The sequence below is a fragment of the Dromiciops gliroides genome, chromosome 1, assembly GCF_019393635.1.
Source record: "Dromiciops gliroides isolate mDroGli1 chromosome 1, mDroGli1.pri, whole genome shotgun sequence".
Lineage (NCBI taxonomy): Eukaryota > Metazoa > Chordata > Mammalia > Microbiotheria > Microbiotheriidae > Dromiciops > Dromiciops gliroides.
Window position 1 is genome coordinate 34,822,169 of NC_057861.1, and position 19,414 is coordinate 34,841,582.

Below are 19,414 nucleotides of genomic sequence, written 5' to 3' on the forward strand. Positions count from 1 at the left end.
CCAACTAGGAAAAGTTATCCTTAGTGTTCAAGGATGAAAGTGGAAGGAGAACTACAGAAAGAAGAGAAATGCAAGGGATGTGCTACATCCCTTTGAACAAACCACTTTCCAAGATGTCCTTAAAGGCAATGTAGCAATGGCATTAACAAGGATAAATATGGGAAAAGTCACTAGACCGGGCTGAGTAAATGTAGAGGAGATCTGGGCTGGAGGCAGCACAGCTGTGAATATGGTAAGGGTATCTAAAGGAGGGGCAGATGTGAAGAGAATTTCAGACTTAATTAATAGAGAAAGAAGGGGATCATGAGGACATCAATAATTACAGAACTAGAACACCCATTCTCCCATTCGTTACCAAATTTTTATGAGTGTTTTCTGTGCATGAATTGAGGGCATTCTTGGTGAGGGTATTAGGAGGGAACAAGCCGACTTTCAGAAACAATATTCAGCAATGGACTACACTTACAGCATTTCACAACTAAAAATTTTAGATAGCTTATGATCTCTTTATATATTTATTACAAAAAAGCATTAGATTTAGTAGAACTCAACAGTCTTTTGTAGCCAAGTGCCTCTTATTCTTGCATAGAAATCGTTCAAGATCTCTTGGAAGGTATAACAGCAGAAATAACTGTTCACTGACATTCTGGTAATAATGAGGAATAAAACAGGGAGATGTATGCTCACTAATGGTATTTGTCACGTTGTGATCAAGAGCCAGAGCAGAGTCCAGGTGGAAGAGGGATTCCCTGTGGATGGTGAGATCCTCTGGTTTTGCAGAGACTTTCTGTTGATTTCATCAATAGACATAGCAGAACCTCCTGGAGGAAATCTGATTAGCACTCACTCAGGGTATTTCATATTGCTTATAAACACAGGGAAGAGAAAGTAATGGAAGGTCCATTGCCCAGGGTTCAGTCTGCTTTTCAATGGCCTTGTCCAAGAGTCTGAAAACCTTAGAAAGACAGTCTGGATGGACAATGTTTGGGGCTTGGAGTTGAACAGGAAGAGGAGAGTAGGCTGACTTGTTAGAATGAAACTCCTTGAGAATAGGGATAATGTCATTCTTTGTATTAGTATCCCTACTTTTTAGCGCAGTGCTTGGCACACAGTAGGAACATAATCAATGTTTGTTGCTTGATTTGCATTTAGAAAGACACAAGGCTCTTTTACAAAGGCCCATCTTTCCCATACTAACATTTTACTGGTGTTGAGTGATATGTGTAATACCATGGCTTCCAGGAACTAAAAATGAGGATCATGCAGACAGGAGGCAAGAGGTGCCTGGTGAGCATGAGAAGGCTGCATCAGGTCACCAGTGAGGAGCACCAAAGAACAGAAGGAAAGGAAATTACCGAGGAATGAGAGGAGAGGAAGAGAAAGCAGGCTGAGTAATTGTGTGGCAGGGAAAGAAATGGCAAAAGTGAGGGATGACAGGTGATGAGGAGGAAGAGAGGAAGGCGGCTGCATATTGGGTGGATGCCCTTTGGTGAACTTTTGGGAGGAGGTGGACAAGAATGGGAAGAATGTGGAGAGGTTGCTGTCTGCATGGCTGGAGGAAACACCCAAATCCTTGACATCGTGGACTGGTTTGACTAGTGAGTATGATGTAGTAATGATTCCATCACATTTGGATATTTTAGTTTGTAGAGCCATTTTCCCAGTTGTTGGTTGCATACTTTGTCTCTAGCCTTTTCTTATTGGAGATGGTGTTGCCATGAATGTTTTTGTTCATCTATATTTTTTTCTTGATTTCAGTAATCTCCTTCAGATATAGTCCCAGCAGTGGGATCTCTGGATCCAAGAGTATTAAAAAGTTAGTCATGTCTCTTATGTAACCCTAAATTATTTTCTAGAATAATTAAACAGCTTCATGGTTCCACCAGGAGTAAATTGACCTGCCTTTCTTCCCACAGTACACCCAACAAGGAGTTTTCCCATCAATTAGTGAACCCATATTAAGCTCCTAAATGCCAAGTGCTATGCTGGGTTCTTGGGACACAAAGACAAAATAGCACCTGCCTTCAAGGAGCAGATTTAGGGAAGACAACATTTACTCACACAGAATGTCCCAAAAATATTCATGCAGTTTTAAGAGTTAGCTTTTGGCTCCCTGATTCCCAAGCAGATACAGAATCTGTACACTATAGAGGCACCAGCTACTTGGAGTAACAAGAAAGGAGTTAGCATTTAGACTGAGCTTTGAAAGAAAGTTGGGATTTTAAGTCTGACATGAGCAAGGGAGCACATTCCTGGCCCAGGGGACAGTGTGGGCAGAAGTATGGAGGGGGCTGGGGGTAGATGTGTGTGAAGAACAGCAAGAAGCTCTGTTTGGCTGGACTCTAGCATGTCTAAAGGTGTGTGCTGTGTATCTCGCAGGGATGGGGAGGTGGCCAGGGGAGCCCAAGGACTGACACACGAGCTTGTTTGTGACTCTTGACCCGGGGAGTGACATGGTCAGAGCTGTATTCGAGGAAAGTGACTTTGGTAGTTGTGTGGAGGATGGATTGATGAAGGCAAAGAGGAGGCAGGGAGGTCAGTTGAGGCTACTGCAGGAGTCTAGGCAGGGGCTTGGGAGGTCTCACTTCACTAAGGAGGTGTCCTTGGTTTGCCTGTGGTTGAGTGAAGATGTATTTTACGTGAGTCTTGGCTGACTCAGCCAGGACCAAGACAAAGGCACCCTGGGCACCAGACTGAGAAGAAATAATAAGTAGATTTGTTTTCTGTCCTTGGCTTTACCACTCACCAGCTGGGTGATTTCTGGGAGAAGTCACTTGGCCAAACTCTCTGGAGCTCAGTTTCCTTTTCTGTAGAATGAATGTGGAGAGTTGATCTCTAAAGTCTCTTGCAGCTATAGCATTCTGAATCTGTGCTTTTTTTTTTTTAATCTGTGAAGTACAACTTTCATTGCAATTATGGCTTTTTCTTTATTTTGCAACAAAAATACCTAATGCACTTTAGCCTTAGGATAGACTGACATTTTAAAAACTCACCAATAAAAGATACTTTAATGAAATTAGCATTTCTCTTAGTAGCTGGGGGGAAATGGAATGATTCTCACCTAGTGTAATATCAGGGCAAGATAATTTCTTTCAGATATGCTTTGGAGTTAAAGGAAATGGGATTTTCACAGACTTGTTTAAATGAAATTTTTTGGCCTTCAAAAGAGAGGTGTAGTATTCATTTGGAAAAGATTTCAAGGAAAGCCTCATTTTCTTTACTTTCCTCTTCTCCCCATAGCTCTACGGCAGTGAATTATTTTAAGAATTTCATCTTTGTCCAAAGTGCAGGCAACACACCTTTAGTATTGAGCCACCTTTAGTGGCTCGGCCAGTCAGATCATCCAAAGCTCCATCCGTAATGTACTTAGGGACTTCTCTGAGATCCCACTTTCCTTTGGATCCCATGCCTGCCTCTGGTTGTTGAGATACTGGTATTCCTATTATTGGTCACTCATGCAGTGAAGGGAGGTCCAGCTGCAGGGAGGCCCTGACACGAATGCCCTCTGGGCAGAGATCACTTCCTTTTTTCCCTTTGGGTAGCTGATAGAGGGAGACCCTCAGAAATTCAAAGCATTGTATGGTCTACTGAGGTAACACACACACACACACACACACACACACACACACACACACACACACACACACACACACACACACACACACCCCTCTCTCTTCTCTCTCCGTGTGTTCTTCTCCCCCCACCCCAAACATTTGATTCTTCGGTTTTAGGGAGGGGCCTTGGATGGTGATTACCTGGAAGTCCCAACCAGTTGGAATCTACTCACCAAGCCTGAGGCAGAGAAGGGGACTTGAATTCATGTCCTCTGGCTCCTGTGAGGCAGGGTGAATAGTGGATGGTGGATAGTAGGTGGACTCCCAAGCGGGAAGACCTGGACTCAAATCTTGGCTCCCTCCCTCCGCCAGTCTCATCTCCAGACTCTCCATTTCCTCTCTTTCAAGCACCCCTAACATTTTTGAAAAGGAAATGCAATGCCACATTGATTCTCAGTATTTAGGCCTATATCGAAAGAAAGACTATTCAGTGTTGTTCTTTGGGGCCTTGGCCTCTGTGTGCTGCTTACAATGAAATCCACAGCTTTCCTCGGTTTTTTGAATTGTGAATCTTTCCTCTCTTTTGCATTGTAGGTGGCACTGACATCATTTCCTGTTTTATGGGTCAAAATGTTTCAATTCCAGTTTACAAAGGAGAAATTCAGGCCAGGAATCTGGGCATGGCAGTGGAAGCATGGAGCGAGGAAGGTAATTTGTTTGCATTATATCTTTCTTTCAATAAAACCCCATACTTTTTTTTTTTTTTTGGGTGAGGCAATTGGGGTTACGTGACTTGCCCAGGGTCACACAGCTAGTAAGTGTCAAGGGTCTGAGGCTGGATTTGAACTCAGGTCTTCCTGACTCCAGGGTTGGTGCTCTATCCAATGTGCCACCTAGCTGCCCCTAACTCATTTTACAGATGAAGCAAACAGGGTTAAGTGATTTGCCAATGGTCACACAGCTAGGAAGTGTCTGAGGCCACATTTGAACTCAGGTCCTCCTGAATCCAGGGCCGGTGCTCTATCCACTGCGCCACCTAGCTGCCCCTAAAATCCCATACTTTTGGAGCTAGAAGGCACCTTAGAAATCATCTGCTCCAACTCTTCCTTGATGAAGAATCCTCCCTGCCTCTTATCTAACAAGTAATCTTTCAGATTTTGCTTTGAGACCTCACCCTTTGGGGAAGAATAATCAACTAATTGTTAGGAAGCTTTTCATTACAACCAGTCTGCACTCAATCAAACCTTCCTACCTTTTAGCCAGTGTTCTTAGTTCTGCCCCAGGGGGCCAAGTAGAACAGATTTAATCCCCCTTTCATGTGACAGCCCATCAAATTTGGGGAAGGGGAAAGGGAATAAGCATTTATTACAGCATGGTGGTAAGTGCTCTTACAAATAGCTCATTTGATATGTGGCATTTAAAATTATATAGGGTTGCCCTATATCTGTCCCAAGTTTTAGGGAAAATTAGCTGGGGTTCTAATATATTGCCACTTAGAAATTAGAGGCGATGCACCAATTTGGGGGCATTAAGCATTTATTAAAGCATATTAAATACTAGTAAAGATAGAGCACATGACTTAGAAAGTTAAGAAGGAGAGCTTGTGGGGAGTGAATGTGGGCTGCATCTGCTCCCTCCAAATTCCAAAACCAGGAGAGAGAGGCGGCCCTTCTACACTGTTCAAAGCTAATTGGCTAGCATCATTCAAATCTGTTGGTTTGCTGGATTTGAGGGTGGTTCATGCAGTATGTGCTGATGTCAGTATGGAGAGGGGAAAAGCTTTCAGGTAGGCGTGTTTTTTTTTAACGGGGCAATGGGGTTAAGTGACTTGCCCAGGGTCACACAGCTAGCAAGTGTCAAGTGTCCAAGGCCGGATTTGAACTCAGGAACTCCTGAATCCAGGGCCGGTACTTTATCCACTGCGCCACCTAGCCGCCCCTAGGTGTGGTTTTGAATGAGGTTAACTTCCTGTAGGTAGTCAGCAAGGTCATTCTATATTTCCCTTGAAATTATCCTGATTCTGGCCTGGACTTAAGAAAGGTCAGCCAGGCTCTCTGGGTCATCATTTTCTCACAGATACTTGCAAACCTGGAAGATATGTGCTATTATGATCCTCATGAGGAACTGAGACAAACAAGCTTAACTGACTTACCAAGGGTCAAATGGCTAATAAGTGTCTGAGGCTGGATTTGAATTCTGGTCTTCCTGACTCCAGGCTCATCTACCTAGCTTCCTAGCCACCTGATCACCTTCAGGTCTTCCTTCAATTTTTAAAAATTGATATCTTTATGTTTTTTTACACCAACAATCATTTCCCAATGTATATTTGTGCTCCTAGAGCCACCCTTTGTAATAAAAGGAAAATAGTTAAGAAACTGACCAGTATAGCAACCAAGTTGGCCTATCTCTGTCACATTGAGCATCAAGATCGGTTATTGTATTTAATCTGAATTTTATTTATGTTATTGTAGTCATCATGCATCATGTAATCTTAGTTCTATAGTCTTGGCTCAGAATGTTTCTCTGAATTCTTTATATTCATCCCTTTCTTTGGGTATGATATTATTCCATTATTTTCATGTACCATGGTTTATTCAGCCATTTCCCAGTGGATAGAGAATTATTTGGTTTCTTTTTTTTTTAACTATCCTAAGATGAGATGTGTGAATGTTATTATTTATATAGAACATTTCTTTTTCTTTTTGCTTTCTTGGAATATATACCCAGTGACATAAGTTGGTCAAAGAGTTTCAGTAGTTGAGAAATTTTTTGAGCATAATTCAATTGTTTTCCAGAATAGTTGGCTGAGTACAGTGGGGCTTTCACTTTGCTCACCTGGGATCAGATGCCTTGGTTCACTTTTAAATGAGTGGGTCAGAAGAGTTGTCTAGACGTGCTCCGTAGTCTTTGGTCATGTGCCTCTGTTCTTCTCTGTAAAATGAAGATCACAAAACCTAAAACCTTTTGAAATTGAGTCGATCTCTCTTCCAGCTTGCAGAGCATTTCTTTCTTCTTGACATCCCTTCCCCAGCATAGTTTAACACATACTCTGCTTTTTGGAACCCTTTTGGGTTCTTCTTTTTTGAGTCCTTGTTCAGTGACTGATTGCAAGGTAAGTATGGTAGGACCAGCACTCAAACTTGCAATCTGTTTATTTACGACCGTCTGACAGGCTAGATGTTTAATGGTCTGCCTTTAGCTATTAGAACTGCCCTGTAGCCAGTCATCAAGCATTAAGTGTTTACTGTGTGCCAGGCATTATGAAAAGTACTGGAGATTCAAAGAAAGGTGAAAATATTTGTTCCTGTACTCAGGGAGCTTACACTCTGATGGGGAAACTACACAGAAATAACCAGATACATACGAGATACATATAAAGTAGATGGGAAGATAACTTGAAGGGGAAGACAGCAGCACCTGAAAGGCACCCACTCATCCATGATTTTCCAACAGTATTCCTGGTGTGTCTTGATTAGAGCAGAGCAGAGTGTGGAGACATTATTGCTTCTCTTCTTTTGGATACTCGTCTTTTAAGTTCAGCCCGGGTTGGGATGATCTTTTGTGGTTGATATATCCTACTGAGTTTTTAGTCAATCCAGAATCCCAGACCTTTCTCACTGGAATTTTGTTTAGCCAGGCTTTCCTTCCTGCTGTAGTTGCGAAGCTGATTTTTGGAATGGTGCTCTAGGCAGCCTGGGATAGTAGAGAAAACATTGGATATCCTGAACTGTGACCTCTCTGACTTTCTCTCTTCTGGGTCCTAATGTAAAATGAGAGTTGGACTAATTGACCGCAAAGGACCTTTCCAACTCTGTTGGAACAAGTCTGTGGTCTGAGTAATTCAGGTATAGAACTTTATGTTTATTCCTGTTAATTTCATCTTAGGCATTTTGGCTCATTGTTTTAGCCTGTCAAGCTCTTTCAGGATCCAGACTGTTATCCAAGGTGCTGGTTATCCATCTAGGCTTCATGTCATTTGCAGATTGGATAATCATGCCATCTCTGAAAGAGCTTGAAGTTAAATGTTAGGTGGTGGTGTTATTCCCCTTAATGCCCGGTCAGGACTCAATAAATGTGTGGTAACAGTCTCATTACTGTGCCCAGAGGTCAAGAGCATGCTGATCTCAAAAATCTGATGGGAGGAATAAAACTGTTCCCTCTTAGTAGATTGGCTTTGAGGTGTTTGATTTGTTAAGTAAATAGAAATAAAAAAGAACTTTGAAAAAATCTAAATTTTTGTGGGTTTTTATATTTAAATGTAATTCTTTTTCTTTCTTCATCCTTCAAATCTAGGAAAAGCAGTGTGGGGCGAGAGTGGTGAACTGGTATGCACCAAACCAGTACCGTGTCAACCTACGTACTTCTGGAATGATAAGAATGGTATCAAATATAGGAAGGCTTATTTCTCTAAGTTCCCAGGTAGGTCTGAATGACCAGACACAGGGCTAAGCTCCTGACTTGGTTGACCCTTCTGTGAGCCCTGATTACATTTTCCTGTCATTATTCTCTTCCCCAGTAGCCTAGTATTGCCTATGTGAACAGATGGACTTCTCATTCTGCCAGTGGGGTGGTGATGAATTTTTTGATAAATATCTTGCTATCTTATGCTTAAAACCTTGGGAGTAATCTGGGCTTAGTTTAATATCACCCCCTACTCTCCCAGAACCTATTCTTTCTTAGAACCACTGTGGTTGAACAGGTATGGCCTCGGCAGATGGCCAACATGGGCATCTTGGGGACAGCTTGCTCAGTCGTGGTGTGCACTTATCTTGGGAGAAATGAAATACGGGAAAGGTTATTTGGTTCTTATTTTTTAGATTTATCCACTTAACCATTATCTAGCCATTACAGAGATGGAAGCAAGGAGCCTGCTGTGGTGGGGGAGGGGGAAACTGGTGATTTATAGTCAGCACATACTCAGAGACATCCCCACCTTAATTTTTGAGGAGTGCCTTTGACAGAAGTGGAGGGGCCTCTTATTTAAAGCTCACCTTCCTAAATCTTCCTTATTTTATTTTATAACCAATGTCAAGTTACCACCGCTATTTAACTCGCGGTGAGGCAGCCGTCTGCTCTGGAGCTGTTTATACTGAGTGCTTATTCCCCAGAAAGATAACTTGGAGTCCTTGGAGCCACATTTTGAGAACTGAAAAGTTTCAAGTGACTTTGGGTGGTCAACTTTGGCTTTATTTCCCCTCGCCCTCCCAACCCTCCTCTGGGCTACATAGGATAATGTGAAAAATATCATTTGTAGAAGCCTTCGTGCCTAGCAGAGTCCCTTCGTATTTGCTCCAAAGTAACTGCTAAATAAATAATTGAATGAACTGAATAACAAATGACATCTAGTTTCTCTTTACTGAAGGAAAAGATTTTGCTTGAATTACTTTGACAGCTGATAACAGTGGCTATAGACCTTTATCTTTGCTTTTGATGTACAGACTTCATTGATCTGAAATGATTTGGAGTAATACTCATCTAAATTAGTGATGATTCTGAACTTTAGAATACTTTTAAAGAAAGGCAGTTTTCTTTCTTTCAGGTACATGCTGCTAACAAAGAATTTCCGAGGGAAGATCTGGCAGGGCCTGCATTAAGTGAATGCATGAGTTTCATATAATTAGCAGCAACCCCTTTATAACTACAGCTAGGTGGCCAGGTGGCCCAGTGGATGAAGTGCTAGGTTTAGAATCAGGAAGACTTGGGTTCAAATCCAGCCTCAGACACTTCCTAGCTGTGTGACACTGGGACAGTCACTTCACCCTGTTTGCCTCAGTGTCCTCATCTGTAAAATGAGCTGGAGACAGAAATGGCCAACCCTTCTGATATGACTGAAAAATGACTGAATGACAAAACTTACATAAAAGCAGGCCCTGTGTTTCAGAGCACTTAAAGACAGGTTTTTTTGAAAGTAAACATCTTTCTCTCTCCCTCACCCACTTCCATCTTATTTATATCACTCATTTTCCCAGAAAACCTTTTTAAGAAATGTTTGTTGTTCAGTTGGGTCTGACTCTTTTTGACCAAATTTGGGTTTTTCTGGGCAAAAACTTTGGAGTGGTTTTCCATTTCCTTCTCCAGCTCATTTTATTATTTTTTTTTTTGGGGGGGAGGCAATGAGGGTTAAGTGACTTGCCCAGGGTCACACAGCTAGTCAGTGTCAAGTGTTTGAGGCCAGATTTGAACTCAGGTCCTCCTGAATCCAGGGCCGGTGCTTTATCCATTGTACCACCTAGCTGCCCCCTCCAGCTCATTTTAAAGATGAGGACATGAGGCAAACAATGCAAAGCCTAGTAAGTGTCTGAGGCTGGATTTGAATCCAGGTCTCCCTGACACCAGGCCTGGGAACTTTATCCAGTGCACTGCCTTGCTGCCCCTTTTTAAATGATATAAAAACAAACCCCAGCACAGGTTGAATTTTTACAGGCTCAGAATGAGTAGATTCCAACAGTTGAACCACACTGGTTTTAGTCTGTGTCAGAAAAACTATGTCTCATTTAGACACTTTGAAATGAAGACCCCTCAGTATTGTCTATCACTGAGTGAAGGGAGCCATGGATGTCATAGAGTGGGAGCCACATGGCAGATTGCATTGAACTTGACTGGCACCAGAGGATGATCAACTGTCTGTAGGCCCCTGCCAGGTTTCAGCACAAGCTTTTGGCCGCACTGGCAAAGTCATGAGAGCAGATTGAACAGGAGAGCTTTGCATATACTGGTACCTGAGGTGGGAAAAATGGCCCTGGGGCTGGCCGCTCTGCTGTGTGTGACACATCTAAAAAGATGAAGACTTGAGCTAGACGGAGTTTGAGAAGGAGGTGGATAGAGCAGCCATGGGATAGCTATCTGTCTAGACGTACCTGGACTTGTTCCAAGTCCTAGAAGCAGTCAGCATGCCTCTCTGGCCTCTCGCTCGCCACGGCCTATGATGACAGATTAAAGACAAAGGGCCAGACTTGACAGAATGGAGAGTAACTTAGGGAAATCATTCTCCTCAAAGATTACAGTGATTGGAAATAGAAATAGGCTATAAAGGAGGAGTTCAACACTTTGGATTCTTCTGGATTGAGATTTCTGTTATAGATGATAGCTCTGCAAATTAGGAAGCCAGGAAAATTTACAAGCTTGACATCAAGGAGAACAGGATAGCCAGGCCTTCTATCCATTGTCCCTTGTTGCCCCTGCCAGAGACAGAGCCCTGGTTTAAAGGGTGATTGAAGATAAGGCAAACTGAGGCACAAAGCACATTCAGTTTTTGGTAAGGCTAGCAGCTACCAATAAAAGAGGTCCTTTCAGCTCCTCCACCAGCCAGAAGACCACAAGGTGAGACTTCCTAGCCTTCACATGGTTTGGGGAAGTACAAGAGAACAGTTGGAAAACAGTACGATTGGATGGAAATCCGGGATGCAGGGCTAGCACCAAGCTCCTTCCATCTTGTTGCTCTTGTGGTGTCCCACCCTGACAGCGATAACACACCAGACTTTCTCAAAGGACAACTAGTGTGGCAGAGAGAACAGACCAGAATCCCTGGCATCCACCGGCACCCTTCAAGGATAACGGATTTTTTTCTAACTATACAAGGGCAGCTAGGGGTAACAGAGATAGCCATTTTCTTTCAGTAAAGTAAAACTTAACTTTTAAACTTAACTCGGAGCTGAAAACTGAACTTATGGATTCATGAACTTCTTTATTGTTGTTAAGTCATTCACTGGTATCCGACCTTTTGTGTCCCCTTTTGGGGTTTTCTCAGCAAAGATGCTGGAGTGAGTTGCCATTTCCTTCTCCTCATTTTACAGATGAGGAAAATGAGGCAGAGTTAAATGATTTGCCCAGGGTCACACAGCTAGTAAGTGTCTGAGACTGCATTGGAACTCGGGTCTTCCTGACTCCAGGGCCAGAGCTCTGTCCAGTCACAATCTAGTTGAACTTAATTTAGAGACAAAGAAATATGGCACAGGAAGATATAGAATGGAATTAATTACAGAACAGAATCAAATCTAAAATGCTAAATTAGTATTTGATTTTCTCACCCCTATTTGACTATTTAGTTTCATTGTTTTTATGTTACATTCCCAGTAGATCATCAGCTCTTAGAGGGTCAGGACTCTTTTACATTTGTCTTTGTACCCTCTTTGCCTATCTCATAGGAGGCAATAATGCTTGTTACATTGAATTAGATTACGTTCTTGTATAATTATGTGGAGTTGCCAAAAACCTTGAAGTTGTCTTGCAGTTGCTGGCCTGGGTTCTAGAGACCCTGGAGCTCTGTTTTCTTGGAGCCTCTTTCTTTTTGATCACTTATTCTAGGAAAGTTACTGTGGCCTTCCTCCCAAAGATTCAGGGCCCTCTGTAATTAAAAGGGACCAATTAGGTGGGTTAGGCTTTGGTCATCCTTTTTTCCATGTGCATGAGTTCTGCCACTTAAATAAGAGAAGAGAGAAGGACAGTGCAAGTACAGCACATACACGTAGGCTGATAGAGGAGGAGTCCTGCCTTCACTTGCAAGGCTTTTTCTTTCCTTTGTTGATAATATGTCCCAGAGATGAAGCCAGAAGCAGCTCCACTCCAATAGCCCCTTGTCAAACATCAGTTTGATTTTGTAGGTGATACAAACTTCTTAGGGGAATATTTTCACAAGTGACAAGTTCTTTAGGCAGACTTTTTTTTTTTTTAGTGAGGCAATTGGGGTTAAGCGACTTGCCCAGGGTCACACAGCTAGTAAGTGTTAAGTGTCTGAGGCTGGATTTGAACTCAGGTACTCCTGAATCCAGGGCCGGTGCTCTATCCACTGCACCACCTAGCTGCCCCTAGGCAGACTTTTATCTATTTTTCTTTTACCTTTTTAATGCTTCAGTAATTAGAGGTATTGATATCTTTTAAATGGCAAAGAAAATAGACATCCCCCCCAATAAAAAAAAAACAAAACAGTTTTGAAAACTGACTACACACGACCTAGAATAGCTATGTGTAATGTTAGCCCAATTCTTAAATGAAAATGGATTCTTTAAAGCACTCAGGCCTGCCATAGCTCTCAGTCTCTCAGGGCCTTCTTTTAGAAGCTGCTAGCTTTTTCTTGATTTTACTGATTTGCTTCCGGCTCAGACTTGGCATATAATTTGTCAGCCTGGGAATGGATTTGGTTTTTAGCTTGTGCATGTGTGTAAATCTTTTAGTTAAGAGCCATATGAGAATGAGATGGTTTCATTTCTTTCACTTGGGAGAGAGGAAAAAAGCAAATTGCAGATGGCTCTGGGCATCATATGCGGCTTCCACTTTGAATAAGCACACATAGATGGGATAGCATGGGATAGTGGGTAGGGCCCTGGACTTTGTAGTGAGGAAGATGTCAATTCCAATCTTACCTTAAGACAGTAACTGTAGGGCCCAGGCAAGTTCCCTCTGCCTCAGTTCCTCAGTTCCCTCGTTTGCAAAATGGAAACAATAGTAGTACCTCTCTCACCTCTCAGGGTGGTTGTAGGAATCAAATGAGACCAAGGACGGACGGCACTTTGCAAATATTGAAGCTCTCTGCTTTTGTCATCATCATTATCATCATTGGGAGTGACTTTTCTGCTGTCCCTAAATCTTGACTTCCTGGTTCTCTAGGAGCTCATTTAACATTCAGATTTAGTAATACTTTCTTCAGAGGATGAAAACACAGAACTCTTTGGAGTAGAGAAGGGAGATGGCTTGTAGCCCGCACTCTACCTAAGATCGTACAGGGTGGAGCAGGAAGAATGGGACCATACAGACTCTCCAGTCCAGGCCTCTCATTTTTTTTTTTTAACAGTTGAGGAAACCAGCTCTAGGGAAGTTAAGGGACTTGCCCAGGGTCATACATGGAGTGAGTGGTGGAAGTGGGATTTTTGAATGTGGATTTCAAATTCCGTTTTCTTCCCATTGTATCCTGCTGCCCCTTAGAGTAATTCTGAAATGGCGCAGTTATTAGGTTTGTTTGATTTTCTGAGGCCACAGTGACTCCCTGAGACTTTTTGTATTTTGACTTTCTCACAGTAGTGCTGTAGCAACATTCATGGGAAACATGAGCAAAATAGGAACCGTTTTTGGATTGTTTGTATTCCACTCTGGTTTCTATTAGTGTGGAGAATTAAACATTCACCATATAGCCCAAGGCTCTGAGGAGGGATCAACTGTTCTCTCATGGTAGTTTCCTGTCAGGGACCGGACTTTCTTTAGGCTTTTTTTGGTGGGCTGAGGGAAGCACCTACCATCCAGCACTTGGGAGGAGGAGGAGTGGAGTGAGAGGTGTGGTTACAAGCAGGAACTTTATTTTCCTCCCCAAGTTTTGACAGTAGAGAGGTTCCCTCCTCGGTGGGCTAGAACACCAGGCTAGTGAGGGCATCTTCACGGGCCCTTGTCTAGACTCCTTGGTTTTTTCTCTTTACAATGGCCTAGCACCCATCTCAGCCTAACCCAGCCAGGCATCCTGGTCAGCAGGGTAACCATGGGGGAGATTTTAACAGGTTTACTGGGAAAACATCTCAGCACACATTCTTGGGAGAGTGGTCAGCCAGGAGCATCTTGTATAGAAATAGTGGTGTGTTATCACTGAAGTGCCGGCCTCAGAAGTCTACACAGGCTATTGTGTTTGCAGAACTTCTGCACCAGAGAACTGACCTTTTTTCTGCCTTTTGTCTGTGTGAAGGTGTTTGGGCACACGGTGACTACTGTAAAATAAATCCCAAGACTGGAGGCATCATCATGCTTGGTCGGAGGTAAGGTGCCATTATCTTGCTTTATAGCCACATTCAGGTGATATCCAGGCCAACCACTTCATTTTTATAGGGGGCAGGGCAGAGGAAAGCAAGTATGAGCAAGGGGTGATGAGTGGGCAGGGGGGCCAAGAAGGATGGGTCGTCAGACTAGCTCCTAAATCCTTTCTCAGTATCATCCTTAATGCCAGTGTTAGGGGGGAGGTCTGGGTATTCCATGGGACTCCTTCAACTCTTAGTTCCCCAGTCTGACACAGGAGACTGTTATTTCGAACAGAGCACAATGTGGTGGCTACAGCCTTCGGACTCCTACCTCTGACACTCAGTAGCTATGTGACTGTGAGCAAGTCTCTTAGCTTTTCTGAGCCTGCTAATGAGGGGATGAAAACACTTTGGGGCCTTAAAGGTGTGTCCCAAAACACTTGGTGCAGTTCAAAGTTTTAATAACTTCAGAATTATAAATGCTACAGACTTAGGAAAAGAACATTATAGAGATTAGTTATTGACATTTCTTACATTTTGATGTTTGTTATGAAAATTCATAACATTATGAAAAATTACACATTGCTCAAATCTATTTCTGAATAAATTTGCAAAAGCTTTCCTCAGCTCTTACTCAGTCCCTGAAAGGATTACATTTGTCATCCTGGCATAAAGATTATCTAGAGGATGATCTAGAGGATGGTGCATGCATGATAGTGGTGACATGACCCCACCAAAAAAAGTCTAATGGACATAGATCAGTTAACCAAGGTCGACCTCCAGACTGACGAGGTGTCATCCAGAACCTGTCTTGTTAAAATTAAAACAAAAACTTGGTTATTAAAAATTCACAAAACTAAATAAGCATTTAAAAATTAAATAATTAGGCTTTAAAAGTTGTTTTTAGCATTTAGACTTCCAAAGTTATTAAAGGTTACACCTGCACTAAGACTTTTGGGACATCTTATATGAATGTCAGTTCTTATTCATTCCCTGAACCATCTGGGCCTGGCCTGATGCCAGCCTTACCTTCCACTGCACCCCTCTCTAGTTCCCTTTGTTGACTCCTGGAAAGGCCTTATGCATTCCCGTTCACCTTTCTGGGCATTATTCTGTCTGCCTGGTTGCTCTTCAGGTATCCCCTTACCTGGGTTTTACCTAACTCAAGTTCTGTCCCTTCCAGGAAGCTGCTGGTCTTCAGTGAATGCTCCCTCCCCTAAACTTCTTTCTGCCATTGATCTGACCCTTAGCATAGACTCCTTAGTACTGATCTTGATTTTTTTTTGGTATTCATATTTTCTCCTTTACTCTCAAAGGCAGGAGTTGTATCTTACTCATCTTTTAGTCAGGAAGACCCAAGTTCAAATTTGGCACCAGACAGTCACTAACTGTGACCCTGGGCAAGTTTCCCAGTTTCTTAATCTCTGTCTCAATTTAATGAGTCTAATAATAGCACCTACTCCCAGGATTCTTGTGAGGATTAAATGAGCTAATATGTAAAGTACTTTGTAAACCTTAAAGTACTATATAAATGCTAGTTATTATTGTTATTACTATTACTGTTGTTCTAGTTCAGACCCTCATCACTTTTTATTTAGACCACTGCAGAAGCCTATTACGTATTAATTGGTTTCTTTACTTCCATCCCCCCCCCCTCCAATCTGTCTTTCAAATGGCTGCCCAGAAATTCTACCTAAAGCACATGTCTCATCGTGTCATTCCCTTTGTTAGAAAGCTTAGGGCTCCTTATTACTTAGAAAATAAAATAGAAACTTTTCTGTTGAGCATTTAAGGCCTTTCACAGTCTGGCTCCACCTCACTTTGCCTGATTTTTTTTCACCTAACTCCCCGTTTCCTGCTCTGTGTTCTAGCCAAACTGGTCTCCCTTGTGCTCCTCATCTCCTTCCTCTGTCTGCCTAGTAGGACTTCTCTGCCTGCAATGCAGTCCTTTTCCACCTCCTCCTTTAGAGGCTCTGGCTTCTGTCAGGCCTCAAACCAGTGCTACCTCCTACAAGGGACTGCCCTGTCCTCCTTCCTTCCCTCCTCAGTGGTGAAGTTGTCCTGAAGTTACTTTGTCTATCATTTTTATCTGTGTCTGTGTTGTATCCTCCCAGCAGAATGTAATAAGCTCCTTGAGGGCAGAGGCTGTTTTAGTAATAATTGGTGGTTGAATTGAGTTTTGAGTTCTTCCAGCTTGGCACACATGTATGTACTTGGGAGTGTTTGCTCAGGACACAGGGGGGTGTGTGAAGGACAGGTCAGTCTAGATGACTCCAAGGCAGCCTCTTGTTCCTTATGGGGAAGGGAGCTATTGGAGTGAGAACTCCTCACTAGATAGAATAAGAGTGTAATGGCCCAGTTATCTATTATGTTTTCAGAGTGCTTCACATACTTTGTTATTTGATCTTCACAACAACCCTGGGTGGTGTAGATATTACTAACTCCATTTCAGAGATGAAATAACTGAGGCCCACTTGCTAGGGCCACATGGCCAATCAGTGTTGGAGGAAGAATTCAAATCTACTTCTCTCCCTACTCTCCATTGGAGACACTGGATAATTTTTCACGAAGGTGGAAAGTTATTAACTAAGATCTCATTTGAAAGTCTTGATATTTGATTTTCAGTGTGTCTTTTAGCTATGTATTGGGTTATAAATGTAACAGTGGGTGATGCTTATGAGAAACGTCTCATTGCCTGCCACCTCTCTGATGAGCAGCTCTGGATTAATGTCTTTGTATTTATTTTCAGTGATGGGACGCTCAACCCTAATGGAGTCCGCTTTGGCAGCTCTGAAATTTATAATATTGGTATGGCTTCTTTTTCACTTACTACTTGGCCTCCACTAGCAAAGAGAAATATTGCGGGGACATTTGAGGTGCAGAACTAGGAATTTCCAAGTTCCAGGTTTTTATTTCTAAGCAGGCCACTTAATCATTTGCCTCTGTGTTGGAGACTTCTTCCCATTTCTAAGTGCTTTCAGGAATTATCTAGTCTTAGCCTCATAATATGTTAAAACGATAATCAGTGTTATCTGCAAGTGAAGGAGGACTGATCTCCCCTGAGTGCAAGGGCGTGGCCAGTTACACACCAGTTATTGTTAGAACATAAACTGGAGCCCAGATGTCCTGATGCTGATTTTTGTACTAGACTTAAACAGTTAAGGCTTAGGTAGACACATAGTTTCATGAAGCTGGAGTGGCCGTTAGAGATGATTGGGTTTAAACTCCTCATTTTACAAATGAAACTGAGGTCCCTAATAAGTGGCACAGCTGGAACAAGAGCTCAGGTTTTAGGCCTCCCAGGATCTCTTGCCTCCTGCTTCTTTAAAGAAAATTTGTTAAAAGGCAAGCTTTGCTGAAAATATAAATCAGTGGATGCTTATGCTTGAACTTCAGCCAGTGCCTTAGACATTTGTACACCCAACTGTTTGTACTTAAGTGTTTGACCATAACAAATACCGTTCAGTTAACAGTTTTGATTTTTTTAAGCTCCCGTTGTGTAAGAGGCTTTTTTGGGTCTCTGCCCCATCTTATTCAGGTGCTCTTCCCTCTCAGCTAAGTTCCTTTGGAGCAGCCAACAGGTGGAAAAATAGCTGCAGCCTAAATGTGGTTAACAGTGATAGCCATGTGAAGTTTCCTCTTAACAACAAAGCATCATAATGCTGTTGAAGAAAGGCCTAAGTTGTTATGCACTATTAACGAGTGCATCTTAGTTATACAAAGCATATTTTCAGTCTTCTTTTAAAAATCTCAAAGAATTGCTCCCATTCCTCTCCCCAAAGTCTCAGTGATCTGTAGGGGGCAGCATTAAGGAGTATTGTGGGTAGATAGGAGAATTTCAGGTCTATTACAGTTGTGATGGACTAAATAGGTTGCTGTTTATACCATAAAGGCCAAAGTATTAGCAAACATGGTTTCTGATACACCCTGTAGAGACTTAGGGGACTCTTTGCAGAAGAGCTCCTTTTTGTACCATTTACCTGGCTCCTTCTGGGACTCCAGATCCACAGAGAGAAGCAATATAGGAGGTCCTGAAGGCTTCCCATTGGGATTGTTGAGCATGTGTGTGTGTGTGTGTATATATATATATATATATATATATATATATAGGTAGAAAAAGAAGTGGGAGAAGAAGGGCGGGTAAATTGGGGAGACTTAGATTGGAGTAAAACCCAGACTGGAGAGTTGACAAGAGGTGGGGGTTGTTTTTTTATTCCACAGTGGAAGCCTTTGAGGAAGTCATGGACAGCCTGTGTATCCCCCAGTACAATAAAGATGGGGAAGAGAGAGTTATCCTGTTCCTGAAGATGGCTCCTGAGCATTCCTTCAGTCAGGACTTGGTGAAGAGGATGAAGGATGCCATCCGCCTTGGCTTGTCAGCCAGGCACGTCCCCAGCCTCATCCTGGAGACCAAGGACGTCCCGGTACGTTGAGGACCCTCTCCCAGGTGGCTTTCTTTTCTGTCGTTTTTGGAATAACCGTTAGGCAGTTATCATCTGCCTTGGAGCAGACGTGCAGGGAGACTCTGCAGCCAAGGGCTGTGCCCACAGTTTCTGCATGGTTTCTCAGCATTGTCTAGTGCCTTGTCTTCTTTTGCTTTCCTGCCTTCTACTTTCCCGAGATTGCATTGAAAACAGTCTTTGGTAAGCATATATGCCCATTGGATGTGAATAGAGCCCAATAGAAATCCTTGGTTTTTGTGCCTTCTTGGAAGTATTCCCCAGACGATGAATTGTGACTTTTTAGAGCTACTGAGGTGCTGTCTCTCCTCTTTAGGTTTCATATTAAACTATGAGGAAGAAGGAAAGTATAGATTGAGGTATCTTAGAAGCTTAGCTGGAGAAGGCTGGCCTCCCCTTTTTGGTTTCCATCTGCTGAGATTTTCATTTGAGGCAAGAGTAGGAATTCACCCAGATTGGAGAGCAGCTTTAGCTCTCATTTGCTTACAAAACGAGAGCCTTCTGTAAACCTAAAATACAAACTGCTGAGCATGTGTGTGCATACACGCCTGTGTGTACAAACAGTATTATGTATTTTAAGCTTACAAAATCTATGGCTCCCAGGGAAAGACCACAAGAAAACACCACCTGGTTAACATATTTTTTGAAATGGAATTGATCCACTATGAGAAAAGCAAAATAAAATGCT

General features: G+C 42.6%; 1 protein-coding gene across 1 annotated transcript in view; it reads left to right on the forward strand.

The window, feature by feature from the left end:
• Nucleotides 1-19,414, forward strand: part of AACS (acetoacetyl-CoA synthetase) — an 85,316-nt gene that overhangs the window by 60,675 nt on the left and 5,227 nt on the right. The window contains exons 13-17 of the mRNA XM_044004179.1: nucleotides 4,149-4,262; nucleotides 7,848-7,973; nucleotides 14,218-14,287; nucleotides 17,016-17,074; nucleotides 18,488-18,690. Of these exons, the coding sequence (XP_043860114.1) occupies nucleotides 4,149-4,262; nucleotides 7,848-7,973; nucleotides 14,218-14,287; nucleotides 17,016-17,074; nucleotides 18,488-18,690 (572 nt within the window). The remainder of the gene's footprint in view (nucleotides 1-4,148; nucleotides 4,263-7,847; nucleotides 7,974-14,217; nucleotides 14,288-17,015; nucleotides 17,075-18,487; nucleotides 18,691-19,414) is intronic.